Raw genomic sequence first — 21,194 nt, forward strand, 5'->3', positions numbered from 1 at the left:
TATCAGATTGGAACAGACGTAGTGAAGGATGCCACCATTTTATAGAGAGGGACAATCTCTTATTATTCGTTGATATTGAGGCACTAAGGTAAATCGGATATTTCAACAGATTTTGAAAAGAGATTGTGATTATTAATTTCCTTGTAGAGATTAATTTAATCAAAATATTGTGGAGGTATGTAGGGATAACAGATTGCGCATTTACTGCCCCAGGATCGGTAACGAGAAAGAAAAAATATACTAGTATTTTGTCAATGCAAAAATTTTATTTTTTACAGAACTGTTTAAAAATCGGGTCGTTTAAGTGCCAGGCTTAAAACAACTTGCATATTGTTTTGCTTTTTCATGGGGGACATCTTCCCTTAATCTTAATAAAATAGAACAATAAATCAATAATTAATCAATAATTGCCCTACACATTTTTAGCCCGAAAAACACAATTTTTTTTCAAAATCTGTTGAGTAACTTTCAGGTTGTCGCTGGCCACTACGAGCCCATCAGTCCACAAACCATAAGCAACAACACAGACACTATACATGTAGACATTCCACAATCGATCTTCGCAACCAGGATCAGCTCCCGGGATCAGCTCCCCAATGTTCGTACGGTTGCAACGAGATAATTAGCAGTAAGTTCCTTGTATCCAGGGAATTTCAAGCCAACTCAATTTTACACGAGAGCATTACCACCGCCAAGGTTCGAACCCGCAACCTCTCGCACCATAGTCACGAACGCCTTATCGATTGCGCTAACTTGACTGCTAAGAGCTTCTATAAAGCTAATTGATCGAGATTATGATTTTCGTCACCACCAACTTTGTTGTCATCAACTTGAATTATGCAAGTGAAAATGTTGGCAGTGACGACTCTTGATCATTTTACACGTTTTTTGTCTGTTGCGACAAGAGCAAGGGGCAAAACGTCGAAACCAGACAATCGCAGCCGTATAGAAAGTGACAACGTATAAAAAGCGTTGCCGTTTTGGCTTAAAGAGTTTGGGGTTCAAATCCCCGGGTCAAATCGTTGGCAGGGCAAGACCAAAGTGCAATAGAATGCAATCGCTGTCATTTGCAACCTTAGTTACTTTTGATCAATACCCAGCCATGTAAAGGTGATATCTTGGGTTAGCTTAGAAGCCATCAGGAAAGTAGACCATTAACAATGATAAGCACATGAGTTTAACACAAGGCAGCTATTACATTCTACATGTTCTACTGCACTTATATTACAAGGGTCTTGCGCTCTGTCTATACGAAATTTGCTTCACATAAACTTGTTTAAAATATTTTAAGCCAAAGAACGTGTTTTTTGTATGGTTTGTTTTTTATTTGATCTCATAATTGCTAAGGCTAGGACTTTTCAGAATACAGAACACGATTGGCAAGACACAATGTTTTTCAGTGTTAAGGTGAGTCGGAGTGGTGCCTGAGCTAGTCGGGAGGTACTTTTTCTCAAATATTGAAAAAATCTGAGACTTTTTACTAGTCTCGGAAAAAATAAAGCCCAAACTCGTAGGGAAAGATATGGGTTCCATATACGTGAGATCCCTATGTTGTTCCAGGCTCATCATGAAATCGCCATAAACGATCTCTCAACTACAATGTACTGCTTATCTTTAGTGTGGTGGCGCTCGCACATTATTTGTATCATAGGCAAGGCGGGAGGCAAGGGTGGCAAATTTTGACTATGGTTCTTGGTCAATTTATGGGTGCTGATTCCGAATCTTGTGTGTACTTTCATAACAAGGTGTCGAAATTCCAAATTGACCAAAACTATATGTTCTCAAACAGACTGTGGCTGTCTAAGTAGACCTTAATGCGTTTTAGAGGCTTTTTGCCAGTTTTGCCCCCGGATGAAAACTATTGGCACACCCTGTAAGACTTAAAGGCAATATTGGACTATTATATTTGAAATCCATACACCCTCAATGGAAGACATGACCTTATTCCCCCACTCAGGTAGATTTCAAATGGAGTCATCCATTCAGGTAACCCATGTAAATTTAAAATCTCTGTGTGGAAGATTAAGGCAATGTCTTCCACAGGGGGTGTATGGATTGCAAATGGAATTGTCCATTTATTATTAGTTATTTAGAAAATGTATGTAAAATGCATTAACGTTAAGGGCTCTGGTAGCAACGTTTAGACAGTATTAGACAGTGTGGGACAAAAAATCAGGCATATCGAATTGCATTCTGAATACGAAGTTAAGAATGTCCTAATTCTGATATCAAATAATTTTGATTTTTTTTTTTAATTCGTGATATAATACACATTTTCCGGCAAATGATTAAAAATTGATATTTTTGATATATAACAGTCCTCGAAGTAAACGTTATAAATCTAATGATATGTACTTAAAGTATTATGTAGCTGGGATGAAAAGCCGACGATCAATTGAAAATTTTGACCTTTCGTATTGAAAATATGGAGTTTTCCCCAAAAACACCAACACATTTTAGGTCTTTTGGGGATAAAATGTATATCTTCAATATGAAAGGTCAAAATTTTCAATTGATCGTCGGGTTTTCATTGGGTTTATATAGTTCCAATTTTAATAATTTGTCATAAAATTTGTATTATATTACGAATTTCAAGAAATCAAAATTATTTGATATCAGAAGGACATTCTTCGTATTCAGAATGTGATTCGATATGGTGTACTCTCAGCTCCCACAAAAAATACGTGAAAACGTCGCTAAACGTCCGATCACTTAATGGGATTTATATTGGGTCTGTTATGCAGGTTATCTAAGATTTTAATTAGTCATATTATTTGAAAAATACAAAAAGACAGATTTTTTTTTCCAGCAACTTCACCATAATATTTACGAAAGGGTAACGTGACATTTCACGTCGAAATATTTATCAATTCTCACGTCCCCTAGCGTAGATATTGATCGGTCGGTTTCTTATTTTGAAACTGTTTCTTAACACAAAAAAAAAATAGCATAATGTGTAACGACCATGCATTTACCGTGAGATGATGTTGGTTCATGACGTTGTTTTTCGTATGTTTCCTTCCTGATATAGAATTCAATATTTTGATGCCAGTGGGTGGCTTACAACTTTGTTTTTATTTATTTTTATTGACTTGTATAGGGCCTACGTGTGGTACCTGAGACTACTACTAGTAGACTTCGAGCATATTGCACGTTATAAACGTTTTTTCAAAGGGGACCCTAATGTCATAAAAAAGAGTTAATTAGAAATATAATTGCTTTTGTTTAGAAGCAGTGGTTTCAATGTTTAGAAGCAGCGATTTCAATGGTCAGACAGTAAACGTTAGGTATGAAGTTGTTGAAGGTATGCGTCACGGGTGCCCCGTGAATTGGAGGAATCGCACCGAGGTTCTCTCATTGACCTCCCAGCACACACAAAACGTTTTTAAAACGGTTTTAACAGGTTATATTTTGGATTTTTGGTTTTGGTAAAAACAGTTTGATAACATTAAATGTCGGGTTTTATAAAGGTCATAGAAACGTTTTAAAACGTTTTGTATGAAAACACACTGCAAAAATATGTTTAAAATGTTTTCAAAATGTTATTCTAAAATATTTTTGCAAACATTTCGCCAAATATTTTGTCAACACTTATTGACTCGGTCCAACATCCGGGCTATCTCTAGTCTCAGGCCCAAACTGCATCATAGTGCATGTGGCTCACGGTTTGTTATGAACAACAGAAACCGGCTGTGAAGGAGGCTACATAGCGATGTTGTTGGAGTGACATTCAATTTCGGAAAAAGCGACACTTGACCATGGAATTTTATTAATTTTAAGTTTGTCAGTATATAAACGGTAAATCAAGTAAGTTTCTTCCACTCTGAAGACTTAGAAACGGTTGTTTGATTCCACTGACTATTTGCGATCGAAATTTACATAACACCAATGACAGAAATCATCAACAAAAATCGAATCAGGGACTTGTTTTCACTCGACCGTGAGTCGCATCATCAACCGGAAGTGACGTGGCACGGACAGACATAATATAACATTATGTTAGAATTTTTGTAGTAAGTTATCAAAAAACGTTTTTGAATGTTATGAAAACGTTTTATACCCTTTATATACGGTATAACCCGACATTTATACGTTTTCTGGCAACCTTTTCTAACCTTTTGATGTTGAAAATGTTTTTTGCTGGGCTGGAGTGACTCGCAGATAAAAACACAGAATGCGCAGGGTAAACCAGAATTGTACCTAATATTTAAAAATAAAAGAGGATTACAGAACGCTAGTCCGAAGAGTCATTACTCCCAAAACGCAATAACACTAACACTTACCCTAACCCTAAACTCCATCCTAATCCTAACCTATAACCTAAGCCCTAATCATAACCCTATAAACATAACCATACCGTATATAAAACCTCGTCTACAAGCATATAGAGTGCTTCTGATGAAAGCTAAATTAATCCAGGCGTCATTATGGAATTTAAGCAAATAGATTATACAGATCCAAGCATATACAAACAAGTATTATTGTAAGACCAATCTATTGTATTGTCATATTTTCGCATGTATCGTATTAATTTAGCTTTCATCAAAAACACTATATATGCTTACAGACGAGGTTTTACGTTATTATATAAACATAACCCAAAACATAACCATAGCTCTAATCTAAAGCCTCCAGCATACTTTCCTGCCGCTTGCCGCTGCGGCAAGCGGCAGGGCGTTTCAACCAATGACAAGCCTTGATTGTGTCCGTTTGTCTGCAATACACGTGGGCCACGCCGCTCAGCGGCAAGCGGCAGGGTAGTATGAAACCAGCATAACACTTATCCTAACCCGGTGACAACTCTCTAGTCCGAAGGTTCCCAAGTCCGAAGGCTCCTTAGTCCAAAGGTCCGCTAGTCCGAACACGTAATTTACCATTCGCTAGTCCGAATTCTGAAAAAGGTTCACTTGTCCGAATATCGGGTTCTACAGTCCGAGGGTTCGCTAGTCCGAATAATAAATAAGGTTCTCTTGTCCGAATATAGAATAAAGCTCGCTAACCATAACCATAACCATAACCATAACCATAAACCTATCCATAAACCCTAACCCTAAACCCGAACCCTAAACCGTAACCCTAAACCTTAACCCTTAATCTATTATTCGGACTATAGAGAACCTTCGGATTAGCGAACTTAATTTGGTTTTCGGACTAGCGACCCTTCGGACTAGAGAGAAGACACGTCCTAACCCTATCGGATATCCTAACCCTATTCAATATAATACTAACCGTACCCCTACTGCTAACCCTAATCCTTGCAAAAAATGCCCTAAACCCTAACTTAAGCCCTTTTTGGACTAGGAATTAATGAGCTGTCCCCAAAACTTGTTTTGTGGATTTTGATTGACTGGATGCCAAATTATTTTTTTATCGTTCATTGATAATTCTTTCATTATAATAATTTTTTGTGTTTATTCTGCAGACCTTAAATAAAAGGTAAACTTCGTTATAGATGTATACAGACCCTGTGTAACGCCCCTTGTCATCTAGGGCTGACATTTCAAGCACGGAAAACATGTTTTTGTGGCTTCAACTTGAATGGATGCAATAATTGTTCCTTAATATTGTTCACTGATATCCATAATGCTGTAATAAAATAATATATCAGTCATACCTTATTCGGAATCACTTTGAATCATCATTTTATTTTTAAACTTTACCGAATCCCTCCATCCACTCTAGCTAATTAGCATCAAGCCTCATTAGACTGTAGAGCGAATAATTTTGCATGATGCACATGGGCCAAGTTAAACCATTACGCATCGCCCGTCACACATCCATCATACGTCACGTCGTATATAAACCCTCGATTACGCACTGAACAGTCAGTAGTGGGTACCCCTTCGCCGTTGCTTACGAAGAGGACAACCTGATAACATAATCATCACCACCGCCTTTTTCATCATCTCATCATATTCATCTCTTTACATAGTTCTATACTAGGAAAACAAACCACTATTCAATATGGTAAGTCTACGATGATTTTCTACCTGTTATATTTGTCATAATGCTTTGTTCTATAGCGTTTTATCGCTAAGCTTATTGTACCGCTATCTACCGTAGATAGCAATGCACATGTGAATACGCTTGCCGTTAAATTGGATTGAAATTTGTCCCTTGCAAGCTATGTAAGAGCAGCATTGACAAATCAAATATTATTTTTTGATATTGAACATCTTTTTCTGACAAAGATGACAAACATGTTAACTCAGCTGGTTTGGTGATCGATTTTTGAAACTGACAGCATTGATATCATAAAAATCGTGCTATTTTATATTAAAATAAAATGACATGCGAATTTAAATATTGAAGTGATAAGCTGCGAAATTTTATAAGCAAGTGAATAGAAATTCATTTTATGCATGCACCCTAACACTCAAATTGGCCGTTCACCTACTACATTTTATTAAGTTGCACAATATAAATAACATCGAGACAGTTCATGTCCCGGAGCTTAAAACGTGCGTTTGATCCACACACGCTCGTTCCCTCAATATGTGCATTTTCTTCAGCTAATAATGTGTGTAATAATAACTCGTAATCAATATTTCTATGAAAATACTTCTTCAACTATGTTTATTTCTAAAGATATGATGTGTGTTGCTTTTGGTAAAAAGAGTAAATTCAATATGATTCTCTTTTTTTTTCAAAAAGATTTTTCTTAATTTAGTAGCTTGCCACACCCGGTATAGCCGCCGCAATTCGTATATGAGACAGGTTGTACGAACACGTGGTTTAACCTATGAGGTGCAATCCTTGTGGGCAGACGATATCCGGTCACGTCAATATTGGTTCAAAAATGTCAAACAAATTGTAAATTTTTGCAACAATAGGCCTATTCTAAATTAGTGTGTTATATACATTTGAGTATTAACATGTAAAGTCGTTTTAAGATAAATTTATCATAATTTTAGCAAATTTCGTGAAATGTGTTTGACTTCTGACAGCAATTTAAGCGTTAGCTATATTGTAACCTCCGTACCCTACAGTGCTATTTACAACGCCCGTACCGTCTGCCTATCCCATTCGCCGCGGGATGTACTTTAAAGCGACTCTTATGACAGGATGACATTTTTGTGCTGAAAAATATTATAACATTAAATATTTAAATATGTAATTTTCGCAAATCTTTTATTAAAGATGTTTGATAATATAAAATTGAGCAAATAATGCGACGTTATGCTGTGCTGGGCGTGTTTCCATGTGTGTGCACGTGGGTAGCGAGCAGAGTACATGTAGTACCGGTAGCATTATATATAGAGTTGAAATTACTATTTGAATTAGTCGATTATAAGATTTATAAGTTTGCCCATCCCAATATAATAAATAGCCTAATCAAGACACTCAGTTTGTAGCATTTTGACTTAATAATATAACGAGTTTTCCCCAATGTATATGCAAATTTAGTTAATGAGCCCAGTCAGATGGGCGAGTTAATTCTTTTACACTGTTACAGTTTCCCGCTGTCACCGTCTGTGATCGCTTATATTTTAATTATTTTGTCATAAACTAAATGTTAATTAAAGGTAATTATCAACAGCAGCGTACCAAGCTTTTTAGTGTGAGGGGGCAAACCCAAATTATCGTCCCCATTTGTAAACTTTTGTCATTTTCTTTAGTCATTTTAATGACACTTTACTCTTTGCCGTCCCCATTTTAATCCCTGACATTTTTTAGGGAGGGGCACTTTCCCCAGGGCTCCCCCTGGCTACGCCACTGAAGATCAATAAATAACTTTGGATCTAACAAATTTTAAAACCGTTAGCCTTTAAAAAGGCTAACGGTTTTGCAACGTAGTATGCCCCACTGTTTGATTTAATACAGTGAAAAATTGTACAACATTAAGAAATCCCGCCAAGAAACCACGCCACGTGCTAAATTGTGCACAGGTGAATGCCATATATATGCCATGATAATGTATGCTGCCATTAATCTGATGAGTTTATCATATATAATGCGATTTTCATATCACACTAAAATATCTATGCATTATATTTTAATGTAATGTGCATTTAGTTCCTGTCAGTAGCCACGTGTTCAAATGTTTCATAGGTTTTATCATATCACCAAAAAGTGATTTGCAAACAGGCTGTTCTTGTCAGCAACCACGAACGAGTACAATTGTTGCATGTACAAATTTTATCATAAGATCACACTAAAAATATCTACCATTAAGCAATAATCTGAAATGTAATTTGCAAAAAGGCTGATCTTGTCAGCAACCACGTGTTCAATTTGTGCATGTACAAAATACGATGCACTTGTGAATAGGGCGGGTACGTACTGTCAGATCATGATGCTGAATAAGTCTCCCGGTCTTGATGTGCTTATCATAGTAGATGTTAATGACGTGACTCACAGTGACACCTGTCTAGACACAGGCTATATAAATGACGCTTTCTGTATCACTTGTTACGCACCTCATACACGATGTGTATCTTTGTTCTTTTCACAGAAGATTCTAGAATTCTTAACGAGTTTTTTTTCTAAGATGGCGTAAGCGAAGACTCGCAGAATTTGATTCTACTGTTAATGGTTTTTTATTCTTCTACTAGAGCATGTTTAAATAAAGCCTTTTTCTTCTGATGAAGCTGATTACTTAACTTGAGAAAACAATTCAGTATTTGGTGTTTTTTGTTCGCAAAAACATATCACTATTATACTGATTTCAGCGTCTTTTACGTACAAGTATACTCGTGATACGAGGTTATCTACAGAAGATAGCATTTCATCACTTGCAATAATAGTCGTAAACGGAAGTCAATACTTCTGTGATTTCAAATAACAATTCACTGCTAACATTTATCTACTGAAGATAACATTTCAGCACTATTACGTGCAATAACAATTCAATGCTATCTACTGAAGATATCATTTCAGTGCTTTTTATTTGAAAATAACAATTCAATGCTATCTACTGAAGACAGCATTTTAATGCCTTTTACATGCAATAATAATTCAATGCTATCTACTGAAGATAGCATTTCAGTGCTTTTTACTTGCAATAATAATTCAATGCTATCTACTGAAGATAGCATTTCAGTGCTATTACGTGCAATAATAATTCAATGCTATCTACTGAAGACAGCATTTTAGTGCCTTTTACATGCAATAATAATTCAATGCTATCTACTGAAGATAGCATGTCAGTGCTTTTTACTTGCAATGACAAAAGCTAATGATCGACTACTGAAGATATAGCATTTCAGTGGTTTTATTTGCCATAACAATTCAATTCTATTTACTGAATTAAGATAGCATTTCAGTGCTTTTTACTTGCAATAGCAATTCGATGCTATCTACTGAAGATAGCATTTCAGTGCATTTATTTGTAATAACACTTCAATGCTATCTACTGAAGATAGCATTTCAGTGCTTTTTACTTGCAATGACAAAAGCTAATGACTACTGAAGATATAGCATTTCAGTGCTTTTATTTGCCATAACAATTCAATTCTATTTACTGAATTAAGATAGCATTTCAGTGCTTTTTACTTGCAATAGCAATTCGATGCTATCTACTAAAGATAGCATTTCAGTGCATTTATTTGCAATAACACTTCAATGCTATCTACTGAAGTTAGCATTTCAGTGCTTTTTACTCGCAATAACAATTCAATGCTATATACTGAAGATAGCATTTCAGCACTATTACGTGCAATAACAATTCAATGCTGTCTGCTGAAGATAGCATTTCAGTGCTTATTATTTGAAATAACAATTCGATGCTATCCACTGAAGATAGCATTTCAGTGTTTTTACTTGCAATAACAATTCAATGCTATCTACTGAAGATAGCATTTCAGTGGTTTTTACTTGCAATAATAATTCAATGCTATCTACTGAAGATAGCATTTCAGTGCTTTTTACTTACAATAACAATTCAATGCTATCTACTGAAGATAGCATTTCAGCGCTATTACGTGCAATAATAATTCAATGCTATCTACTGAAGATAGCATTTCAGTGCTTTTATTTGCAATAACAATTCAATTCTATTTACTGAAGATAGCATTTCAGTGCTTTTTACTTGTAATGACAAAAGCTAATGACTACTGAAGATATAGCATTTCAGTGCTTTTATTTGCCATAACAATTCAATTCTATTTACTGAATTAAGATAGCATTTCAGTGCCTTTTACTTGCAATAGCAATTCGATGCTATCTACTGAAGATAGCATTTCAGTGCATTTATTTGCAATAACACTTCAATGCTATCTACTGAAGATAGCATTTCAGTGCTTTTTACTCGCAATAACAATTCAATGCTATATACTGAAGATAGCATTTCAGCACTATTACGTGCAATAACAATTCAATGCTGTCTGCTGAAGATAGCATTTCAGTGCTTATTATTTGAAATAACAATTCGATGCTATCCACTGAAGATAGCATTTCAGTGCTTATTATTTGAAATAACAATTCGATGCTATCTACTGAAGATAGCATTTCAGTGTTTTTACTTGCAATAACAATTCAATGCTATCTACTGAAGATAGCATTTCTGTGCCTTTTACTTGAAAATAACAATTCAATGCTATCTTCTGAAGATAGCATTTCAGCGTGCAATATATAACAATCAAATGCTATTTATTGAAGATATCATTAGGGTTAAGGTCATGTCTACCATGGGGATGTATATGGATTTTAAGTGGAAGAACCCAATTCAATGTTATCTAATGAAGACAACATTTCGGCGCCTTTTACTAGAGAAACAATACACATTTGTCTACCGGTACTGAAGATAGCACTTTAACCCCCTGGACACTATACTGGTCATCTAACATCATTTCTGATTGGTTGATAACTTGAAATGCTCATGTTCAATTGCCAATTATGACTAAGCTTTAAACTATTCATGGTCAAACTTACATTTCCAGATGATCTTTTTAAAACCCTCCTTGATTGGTTCAAAATTGGACACAATATTCATTTTGGCCAATCGGCAGGTAGATCTCACGGGGTTAACAGGAATGAAGCACGAGGTCTAGACACCGGCTATTGACTATCAGCGCCACGTGGTACTCGCATGAATGCATCTTAACTACATATTCGCAGATGATTCTGTATTTCTTACGCTTCGCTTAGTTGAACATTAAATTGGTTTCTTTAAACCACAGGCTAATGTAATATTGAAGTAATAATTAGGTATGCTTTTTTTAGATATTTTAATTTTTAGTTGAAACTATGTTTGTCATATAATCAATGTACTCCCTTATTGTAAATACTGTAACGTATTTCTTGTCTATACTGTAAAACAATTGACGGTTATCTACTGAAGATAGCATTACATTGTTAATTCACAGTTATATATTTAGAGAATAAAGATAGGATTTTGTCTTTTGTTTATCAATATCGTGTCATAATGGATGGGCTGGCCCATACTATTTTGAGTAGTGGAAGCCGGCGCAGCCGGTATCCACTACGATAAAAAATATTGGTCAGCCCATCCATTATGACACGATATTGGATAGGCAAAAGACAAAATCCTATCTTTTATTCTCTAATTAACTTAGGTTTAATATCCGAGCTATTTCCTAAAGATTATATTTTAACCACACATTTAAATGCCTTCTACTGCAAAATCAATACTATTGGTTTTGCAGTAGAATGCATTTAAATGTGTGGTTGGCAATAGCAACTCTAAACCTGTTTAACAAAACTTAAATTGGAGAAAGCATCTCAGCTCCAATTCAAAGCTATCTACTGAGGATAGTAATTCAGCACAAACAATGGGTAGCTGTCTACTGATGATAACATTTCATCAGAAATTCAGAGCTATCTGGCAGAGAAGATGTCATGTCATTGCTATTAAAGGTAGCGCTATAATGATATTCGAACGTTACTTTAAAACTTTATCTTATTATTATCATTATTATACTCGTACCTCGGTGCTTTTTACTTGCGATAAACCTTCACTGCTATCTACTGAAGATAGCACTTGACTTGACAAGCTTTTACACTCGTCTAGACGCAAGCCATCTAATCACAACACAATTGTCTATGGAGCAGTGTAATACACATAATATATGCATAACTCGCGAACGCAAAATCAGAATCAACTGAAATTTTGGGAATAGGCTTTTTTTATTGATTTCGACTGAAAAACGTTATAAAAAGAGGATGGTGGGTTTACGAAATACTCCTTTAATTCAAAGCTGTATCTCTTTATAATCATGATTATACTAGCACCTCAGTGCTTTTTTACTTGCGATAAACCTTCACTGCTATCTACTGAAGATAGCACTTGACTTGACAAGCTTTAACACCCGTCTAGACGCAAGGCATATAATCCTGCCATCGTCAATCGTCACTCGCATAATGCATCTTAGTACTTGTCTCAAAGGATTAAAGAGTTCTCGCTGATTTTTTTTGATAAAGTCGTAAAAATATACACGATGTCTGGTCGTGTGCTAACGAGACAGCGTGCATTGTTGGGTGTGGTTTTGAGACAATTCGCTACAGCGCTTCAATCTACGTTTGCTGAGGCTGAACACGTGTGTGTTTTACCCATTGATATTATACAAATGGTACTAACGACGCATATATAACATGCAATAATAATATTATACTACTCAGAACACCTCTTAAATTCGCTTTATTCAAATTATCCAGATTTATGGAATCTAATATAACACATATCTTCAGAGATAGTAGACTATTCTAGTGTCAAAACTGCATTATATTGTTAAAATGTTAGATTTAAACAACTATTTTTGTGAAGCATTTGATAGGATCAAAATTTATACTGTTTTTTAAGTATTTAAGAAATACTACTAACTCATCTTAACATATGACAAGTTAAAAGAAAATCAAAAATTTTAGAATTGTTAATTTTCATGACCATATATTTGGAATCAGCATGGAAAATGCATTCAAATAATAAATAAGTACAAACAAGCCTAATATTGGTTTAGGGATTCTTAAGATAGCTCTTGATATTTTGAAGAAAAAAAATGTTGACTTTTATGTTGAAGCCGATGACCAACACGCAGAGTATTAAGATAATGTTTGATTTCCTTTTACAAAGATGAAAGTGATCCAATGACTTAATCATGTTAATGTTAATTACAAACAATACCAGGCATATTATTGCATTGTCATTGCATTGTGCTTACAAACAATAGACCACTATCATTGCATTGTGCTTACAAACAATAGACCACTATCATTGCATTGTGCTTACAAACAATAGACCACTATCATTGCATTGTGATTCAATGCTGTTATTCCATTGTTATCGCATTGTATACACATGATGCAGTCATGTCTACAGTAGAATTCATCTCGACCTTTGCAGGACTTAACCCCATTAAAAGCTATTAAACCAAGATAACACTCATTGAAACAGCTCAACTGATTAAATCGGATCTTCTCTGGTTGTGCACAAGTGACTGTTTTCATGTGCGATATCGCAATAAAGCTGGTATTCATAGCTTCAGTTGGGTAACCGATTATAAAGGAAACGAAAGGAAACAATGTTATGTGTGGCTTTGTTCACGAAATCAGACAATGGCGTGCTTTTTGTAAACCAGCATTCTTGAAAATGAGCAACATAATGATTTTTGACTTAACACGGTTTGGAAATAATTTCTTCATATTTTTGGTGTTATCTGTCGTTTACATGTCCTTCCTAAAACACAAAAGTACGACCCTCTCCAAACACCTAAATTAGCTAAAAATTTAGGACATGTTACAAAACTATATTGTCTAGAATTTTAGAAGAGTACTTTTAATATTGGCCGGTTATTTTTCACACAGCGACGTTAACTAGGCAATGTACTATTACCTATAACATTAACTAAAACACCAAAGTACGAATATTTCCAAACATCTAAATTAACTAAAAATTTAGGACATGTTAAAAACTATATTTTCTAGAACTTTAGAAGAGTACTTTTAATATTGGCCGGTTATTTTTCACACAGCGACGTTAACTAGTCATATCCCCATACTGTTAACGTAGGGCTATTTGTAAAGGTCACGCGTCAATGGGAAAGAGCACTGTGTATTGTGTATAGGAAAACGGACAGTAACTGCAGTATGAGGTGTTTACTTATTTTGACAAGTCGGCATAAAACACGAAGGAAGGAATAACTCAAGAAAAAAACTTGTTGCTTATTAGCCAGTAACAACAATCAGTTTTCATTGTGAGACATTCATCATGTTGACGTAAGAATGAATCACGACCTTGAACTGAACTACATTTGGATAATGAAGTCATTTTCACTATAGTGAATTAGTCAGTCACCAGGTAGAGTTTAAAATACTATCTACTGAAGATAGCATGCGTGCGATTAATGTACTACCGATTTCGCCATTGGTTTCAAATACTAATTAGTATTTTATATATAGTAGAATGAGCTCGCATTTAGTTTTTGATTATTATAATAATAATTATTTTGATGCCGTATGTTAATTTATAATTAATTAATTAATTAATAAATTAATTAATTAATTAATTAATTAATTAATTAATTAATTAATTAATTAATTAATTAATTAACTAATTAATTAAAAAAAGATTTAAAAGAATTTGGCAACTTTGAGACTAAATCTCAATCGATAGGTTGAGAGATTTGTACCAGATGCCCAATCTGCAATAGCTGCCAGGTGTAATATTTTTAGATATGTACCATATTGAATGCAGACATTGTCAAATTGCTATTAGGCAGCTATTGCAGATTGGGCTTTTCTTGTACACTTGGTGTGTGGATGCACGCAATCTACATACCCATCATTAATCTGTATGCTAGCCATAGGCTTCAGTATAAAAAGTCCAAATTTTTAGATATTTTCTGAAAATATCAAGAGCTGTCTTAAGAACCATTGAACCAATACTAAGCTTGTTTGTACTCATTTAAATGCATTTTTCATGTTGATTCCAAATATGGGCATGAAAATTGACAATTCTGACATTTTTGAATTTTATAATTTTTTAAAACTTGTCGTCTGCAGTTGACACCCGACCCGGTACCCGCGTGGAGAGAGTTAATGCACTTCGAAAATTCAAGAAGACATTGATTTTATGTATAGGCGAAAAGACCGGTAAAACAAAATGATTGTGTGAGTCATCGAGTTTATGCATACCCCACGTGAACCGAAAGTAACATTCTGTTTGCCAAAAGCTGACTTTATACTCGATCGCTTTTGCAGAAAAGCATGTCGCGAGTATACTCAGTGCGAAAAAACGATGCGCAGTTTGTCAACTGAGCATCGTCTTTACATACTGAGCATGCGTGCGATCACTTTTCTGCCAAAGCGATCGAGTATAAACTCAGCCTAGAGTTGACAACCGGCAAATATTCTTGTTTGTCAGATAATTAAAAAAAACACTCGATGTTCTAAAAGTATTTTGTTTTCCAAAAGTACATCATTTGAACTTGATTATTGTACGTCATCAGTTAGACCTCAATAGGATTATTATAAAACGTTAAAATAATTATTTTAAAGCAAAGTCTTGATAATTTCATTATTTGAGTTAGAAGATAGAAGATGCTGAGGATAGAATGAATGGACTGTGTAGTACCGGAGATAATAGATTTTATGCGATATTAAATCAGATTATTTGTCTTATCATGCATACATGTACTAAATATTTTTATCTAATATGCATTTTAATAAAATGTTATTTAAACATGTGAGTGAACAAATTAAATCAAATTAAATTATGAATGTATTTTCTTAATTTCTTAAAATGCAGTGTAATACACTGCATTTTAAGGCTATTGACTTTAAACTAAATTTATGTATTTTAGAACGATTGAATTTCTTATATAAGCCCGAACGTTTTGGAAGAGTACATAGAACAAACAACCGAATGTTTAGATTTTTCTTATCTCCCCGTTTTCAACAGAAAATATGCACATATATTCTAAATTAAACGCCACAAGTCAGACGTGATAATTTATTCCGCCGAATACATTAAAAAGAGTACGGTATACGTCTTGTTAAGAATCTTCTTGACCTTTCATGGATGAGGCCCCATTTATTTGGCTGGTTATCACTTATTGGCAGGCCCTGTTTATTGATGGCTAATTATGCCTTTTGTCTTTACACGCGGATAAAAGCTCTTTATTTTATAATACGTGCATTTGAGACACAGAATAATATCTGCAGTATTCTGTTTTGTTACGTATGCATTTTACTGAACCATAAAATGGTCTCAGTCTGTATTAGTCTAATTTCATTCCTTCCTCAGCAACCTTTTGGTTTTCCTTCCTCAGCAACCTTTTGGTTTTAAATAGGCATATATTTCGAAATGCCAAGAAGGTATGACCCGAGTTGTGTCAAAAGAAAGAGAAAAAATAAAGAATATAGGTAAATTATTACAATATATCCCCATGCACCCGGGGTTACACTCAGACCTGGAGCCATATTCATATTTTGGGCCTTTTCATATCTCGAAACTAAGTAAAAATGCCAATAATCAGATGCTGTTAATGTATGAATCCCGAGTGGTGTCAAATGAAAGAGAAAAATGTAAAAAAGAAATGTGATAAAAATAATTTTCCTACCGTGGGTAACACTCCTAGTAAGATCCGGGTCAATATTCGGCTATATAGGATAGCTACAAGGTTCTATGCGTTCTTCTTGCCTTTGCAGAACCTATAATTTAAACATTTTAGGTTCTAATTTGGAACCTTTTTTCTACGTGTTCTAAGAGTGTGCATTATAAAGTCTGCACAAAAAGTAACTCAGCTGTTATAAATATGCCTATAGCTTCAGAACTAATAATTGTTTCCACATTATTTCTACATAGAAAGAAGGACGATTTATTTACGCGCATTTTGATACCCCATTTGGTAAATGTCGCTCAATATTAACAACACAGTAGTGCTTTTAAAGAAAAATATCCGAATTTATAAGTTGCAGTTTACAGCGATCAATGGTTTTTGCGCAAGCATAATTTGTGGCACGTAACACCCTCCATTTACCTTCGCGCTGACTTCAAATCAATACAAATAGCTGCAACTTTTAAATTCGGGTAATTTTCTTTGAAAACACTGCTGTGATGTTAATATTGAACGAAATTGGACAAATGGGGTATCAAAATGCGCGTAAATAAATCGTCCTTCTTTCTATGTTGAAATATTGTGGAAACAATTATTAGTTCTGAAGCTATAGGCGTATTTATAACAGCTGAGTTACTTTTTGTGCAGACTTTATATTGGGCTATAGCATGCAGTTGAAATCCAAACTACCCCTGTGGAAGATTTTGGATATGTTCCATAGGGGAGAATGTTTTTCAAATGTAATTGGTCAGAGTTAATCATTTTGAAACTCATACTCCCTCTGTATTATGGCTTTGGCTATATCTTCCTCAAATGAAGTGAGTATTTCAAATGGAAGCTATACCCAATTATCTATTCTATTCGAAACTCTTACTCCCTTTGTAGAACACTTTAGCTAAATCTTCTGCAGGGGCAGTGAGGATTTTAAATGGAATAGCACATTTCAACGCTTAGGCCAACATGAATTTTTCATTTATAAGGATTAGAAGGATAAATGGTTTGGAATGACTAAAAATAGACTTTCAGGGATGCGTCAAAACTATAATAAATTGGAGTATCTACTGATGACAGACGAGTCTGAGTCATAATAATTTCAATCAAACCTATGTACTTAAATCTGAAACTGCTATTTTCAGAGGTTGCTTCGTAAATGATATAAACGATAATTATAAATGATAATAAGGCCTACGCAATATTAGTTGATGATGTGGTTTGAGTCACAGCCTGAGTAATACATGTACTTTTATTGTAAACCTCTTGATTTCCTCGTAAAATTGGTTCAAATAAAACAAAACACAAGTGATGTGTTTTTGAGTCATAAACCATGTTGAAGACTTTGCACTATGACCGACGTACAACAAATTACAAAGTTGCAAATATTTGGGATAGCTGCCTGATTTCATTTTCAATCTATTAAGATAAATACCCAACAGCATGTACCAAATATAAACCTTGTGCACAAATTGCGCTTAAACTGTAAACATAATGCTGCTTTGTGTTGTTAACATATTGCATCGATGTTTGGTAAAATGCCACGTTTAGGCATATTTTTTGAGATAGTTCCTGGAGCATAATTCGGAAACCTTCAATAATCTGGAGGCTTCTGGCAACTTTATAAAATCTCTATCGTGGGGAAACTTGTATTAAGATAGATATTTAATGGCCCAGAAGGTAATCATTGCCTTTTAAACCTGGAAACTTGTAACTTTTATAATGTTTATTGAAGATCATCCAAAAAGTACAGTTTGCTATCTACTGAAGATAGCAATCACGTTTTGACAGTATTGTATAAGGCCTGTGATAAGAATGTTTTTGTGTTGTCTTCTATAGATTTGATCCAATTGTAGACATATATCGCAAATTTATAGTAATTTTAATAATAATATTAAACAGACACTTAATATAGCGCATTATTACGGAGTGCCTCGTTGTGATTTACACCAATAAAATACAACCACAAATTAAAAAAATTAAAGGAGTCTAAAAGAAAGCAGAACTAGGCGAAAAAAAAGACGGAAACTCAAACGTGATGATTTACAAACTAGGCAAGCAATAGTAAATGCAGAAACAGATATAGGTTAGTAATATATGACAGGTAAAAATACTATATATCAAAGCAAAAATAGAATAAAACATTTCATAACACGCGACAAGAAATAAAAAGAGAATATTGATGACTGGCATCCACACCCTCAGCAACACATAAAAGAACATGAAAAACAACGCTAGACCCTGTTTAGTGTTTTATATCAAATCTTGAGCTATCTACTAAAAATAGCAGTTCCTTCTTTATAGAAGATGGCATTATTTGGTGCTATTTTTTTTATTGAAAACGCTCTATTTAATTATCTCATTCAACACAAATGCAGGTACATATTACAATGACATGGTGATGATATGATTTTGAGTCAGCGACTATTATTTGTTTTAATCGTCCATTTTATTTGTCATGGATTACTTGTAAAAATGACTAACGATTATGCATCAGGTTGATTTCAAAGTCGATGAGTGAACGTGGTAATTATAAACTGATTTGTCATACATCATGTACATTTCACCTCATCATAGGCCTAGAGTTCAGTTGGGCCATTCCCACGGCTATTCCAGTTGAAATCCATACACCCTCTATGGAAGATATGCTCTTAATCTTCCACAAAGGGATTGTGAAATTCAAATGGGGTTACCTATATTTGTGACTCCGTTTGACATAATTATACCTTTGTGGGATATTAAGGTCAGGTCTTATAGTGGGTGTATGGATTTCAACTGGAATAGCCCAATGATTCAGCATCATCTCATGTCATGTATTATAATAATAGATGATGTGCGTTGATTCATTATCTTAATAGATGCAGCAGGTTGTTGATCATTAGTGGTCGGAAATATTTGTTGAATAATTTCGAGAAAATCAAAATAAAATAGAGCGTTTTCACCAAATATACCATCTGCTATATCAGTACGAACTGCTATCTTTAGTAGATAACTCAAAGATTTCATCTAAAACGCTAAATAACGTCTTTAGGGAGTACAACATTACTATAAAAAAGCGATATCTGTATTCAATTGATTAAAAACCCCGCATTTTCTGTCAGAACGTAATTGCTATCTTCAGTAGATAGCAAATTGTACTTTTTTAAATGATCCCCAATATACATTGCAAAATTGATCTCTTCAACAGACAAAACAAAATTGATACCTACATCACCAAAAATAGTTTTAATTGAAAATCTTACAAATTACAAACCAATAAAAGTTAAGAAACACTATAATTAAACTACCCTTACTCTAGGGTTTGCATTGATATTAAAATTGCTGATTTTGGCGTTGATGAACACAAACATATAATATCAAATTGATGTGCAATGGTTATAATGCTCATTTTGACCTCACAGCTGTTTCTACTATATAATTATAACACAGATTTTTTTAAATTGATTTTTAAGCCATAAAACAATATTTGCAGCTACATTACATGAAAATACATTCAACAAAATACAGAAATGATAATAGTCTTAATGGGCTGTTCATTTTGAAATCCACACTATCCCTGTAGAAGATTTAGCTAAAGTCTTCCACAGGGGGAGTATGGGTTTCAAATAGAATAGACAATTGGGCAACTTCCATTTGAAATACTCACTCCCGTTGTGGAAGATTTAAGTAAAGATATAAACAGGGGAGTATGGGTTTCAAAATAGTTAACTCAGGCCAATTCCATTTGAATAACATACTCCCTCTGTGGATGACTTTTCTTTAAATCGTCACCAGGTTATGACAGATTCAAATGGAAAAGCCCAAAATGAGTTACTATAATTGAAAACAGAATTAAAAAGACTATAGTTTGCGTATGACGACCTGTAAACCAGACCAAATATGCCGTACTGCGCAGGTCAGTATAACCAATCACGTCGCGCCTTTGGCCTGACGTCAGACGCAAACTAGTCTTTTTAATTCGGTCTTCAATATTATAGTTTAATATTTTCCTTTAGTCGAATTGATTGATTGATTTTGACAGATGAATTTGATTGTTCTTTTAAAGCATAAAATACACGATCCTTCTAATTAGTCATAATTTAATAATCCAATAATAAGTTCTCATCGCTGCTTCTGAAATATAGAAATCAGCTTAATATTTTCAAATTAAGACAACTTGTCACTCTTAGAAAAAAGGGTGCCAATTAGAACCATTTTTGTCCCGTATATGGAACCCTAGCTCATGAACCCTCAAAAAAGGTTCCAGGAAATCCAGGAACCCTTTGGGGAGCCCTTAAAGGTTCTATAGCGTGCACAGAGAACATACAAAGGTTCCACAGAGTGCCTTAAGAACCTTTAGTGGTTGATTTGAGAACCATAAAGGGTTCCATATACGGGACAAGCGAAGAACCCTTTTAGCACCCTTTTTCCTAAAAGTGTAGCATCACATCTAATTCTTGCTATAACGTTCAAAGATTTGTAAACGTGTAACATGCATGGTGCGCGTGTTTTGTGAAGACATTTCCAAAGATTGCTATCATCAGTAGATAGCATCAAAATGGATTACCGTATACCATTGATACCGCAGGCGGTCTTGTGTACATGTATTTCGGTGAGCAAAATGTAGGCCTATATATATGTTTCGATGTGATTTGATCTAGATTTGGAATAAAATCAATAAAATATAGATATCATGGAACAATGGCATAA

General features: G+C 34.5%; 1 protein-coding gene across 1 annotated transcript in view; it reads left to right on the forward strand.

Annotated features, from left to right (window-relative positions):
* The first annotated feature begins 5,811 nt into the window (after positions 1 to 5,811).
* The window catches only part of LOC140141139 (tubulin alpha-1 chain-like), a 35,008-nt gene continuing 19,625 nt past the window's right edge, over positions 5,812 to 21,194 (forward strand). The window contains exon 1 of the mRNA XM_072162937.1: positions 5,812 to 5,967. Within this exon, the coding sequence (XP_072019038.1) occupies positions 5,965 to 5,967 (3 nt within the window). The 5' untranslated portion in view covers positions 5,812 to 5,964. The remainder of the gene's footprint in view (positions 5,968 to 21,194) is intronic.

Source organism: Amphiura filiformis, chromosome 19, assembly GCF_039555335.1.
Source record: "Amphiura filiformis chromosome 19, Afil_fr2py, whole genome shotgun sequence".
In the NCBI taxonomy this organism is placed as follows: Eukaryota; Metazoa; Echinodermata; class Ophiuroidea; order Amphilepidida; family Amphiuridae; genus Amphiura; species Amphiura filiformis.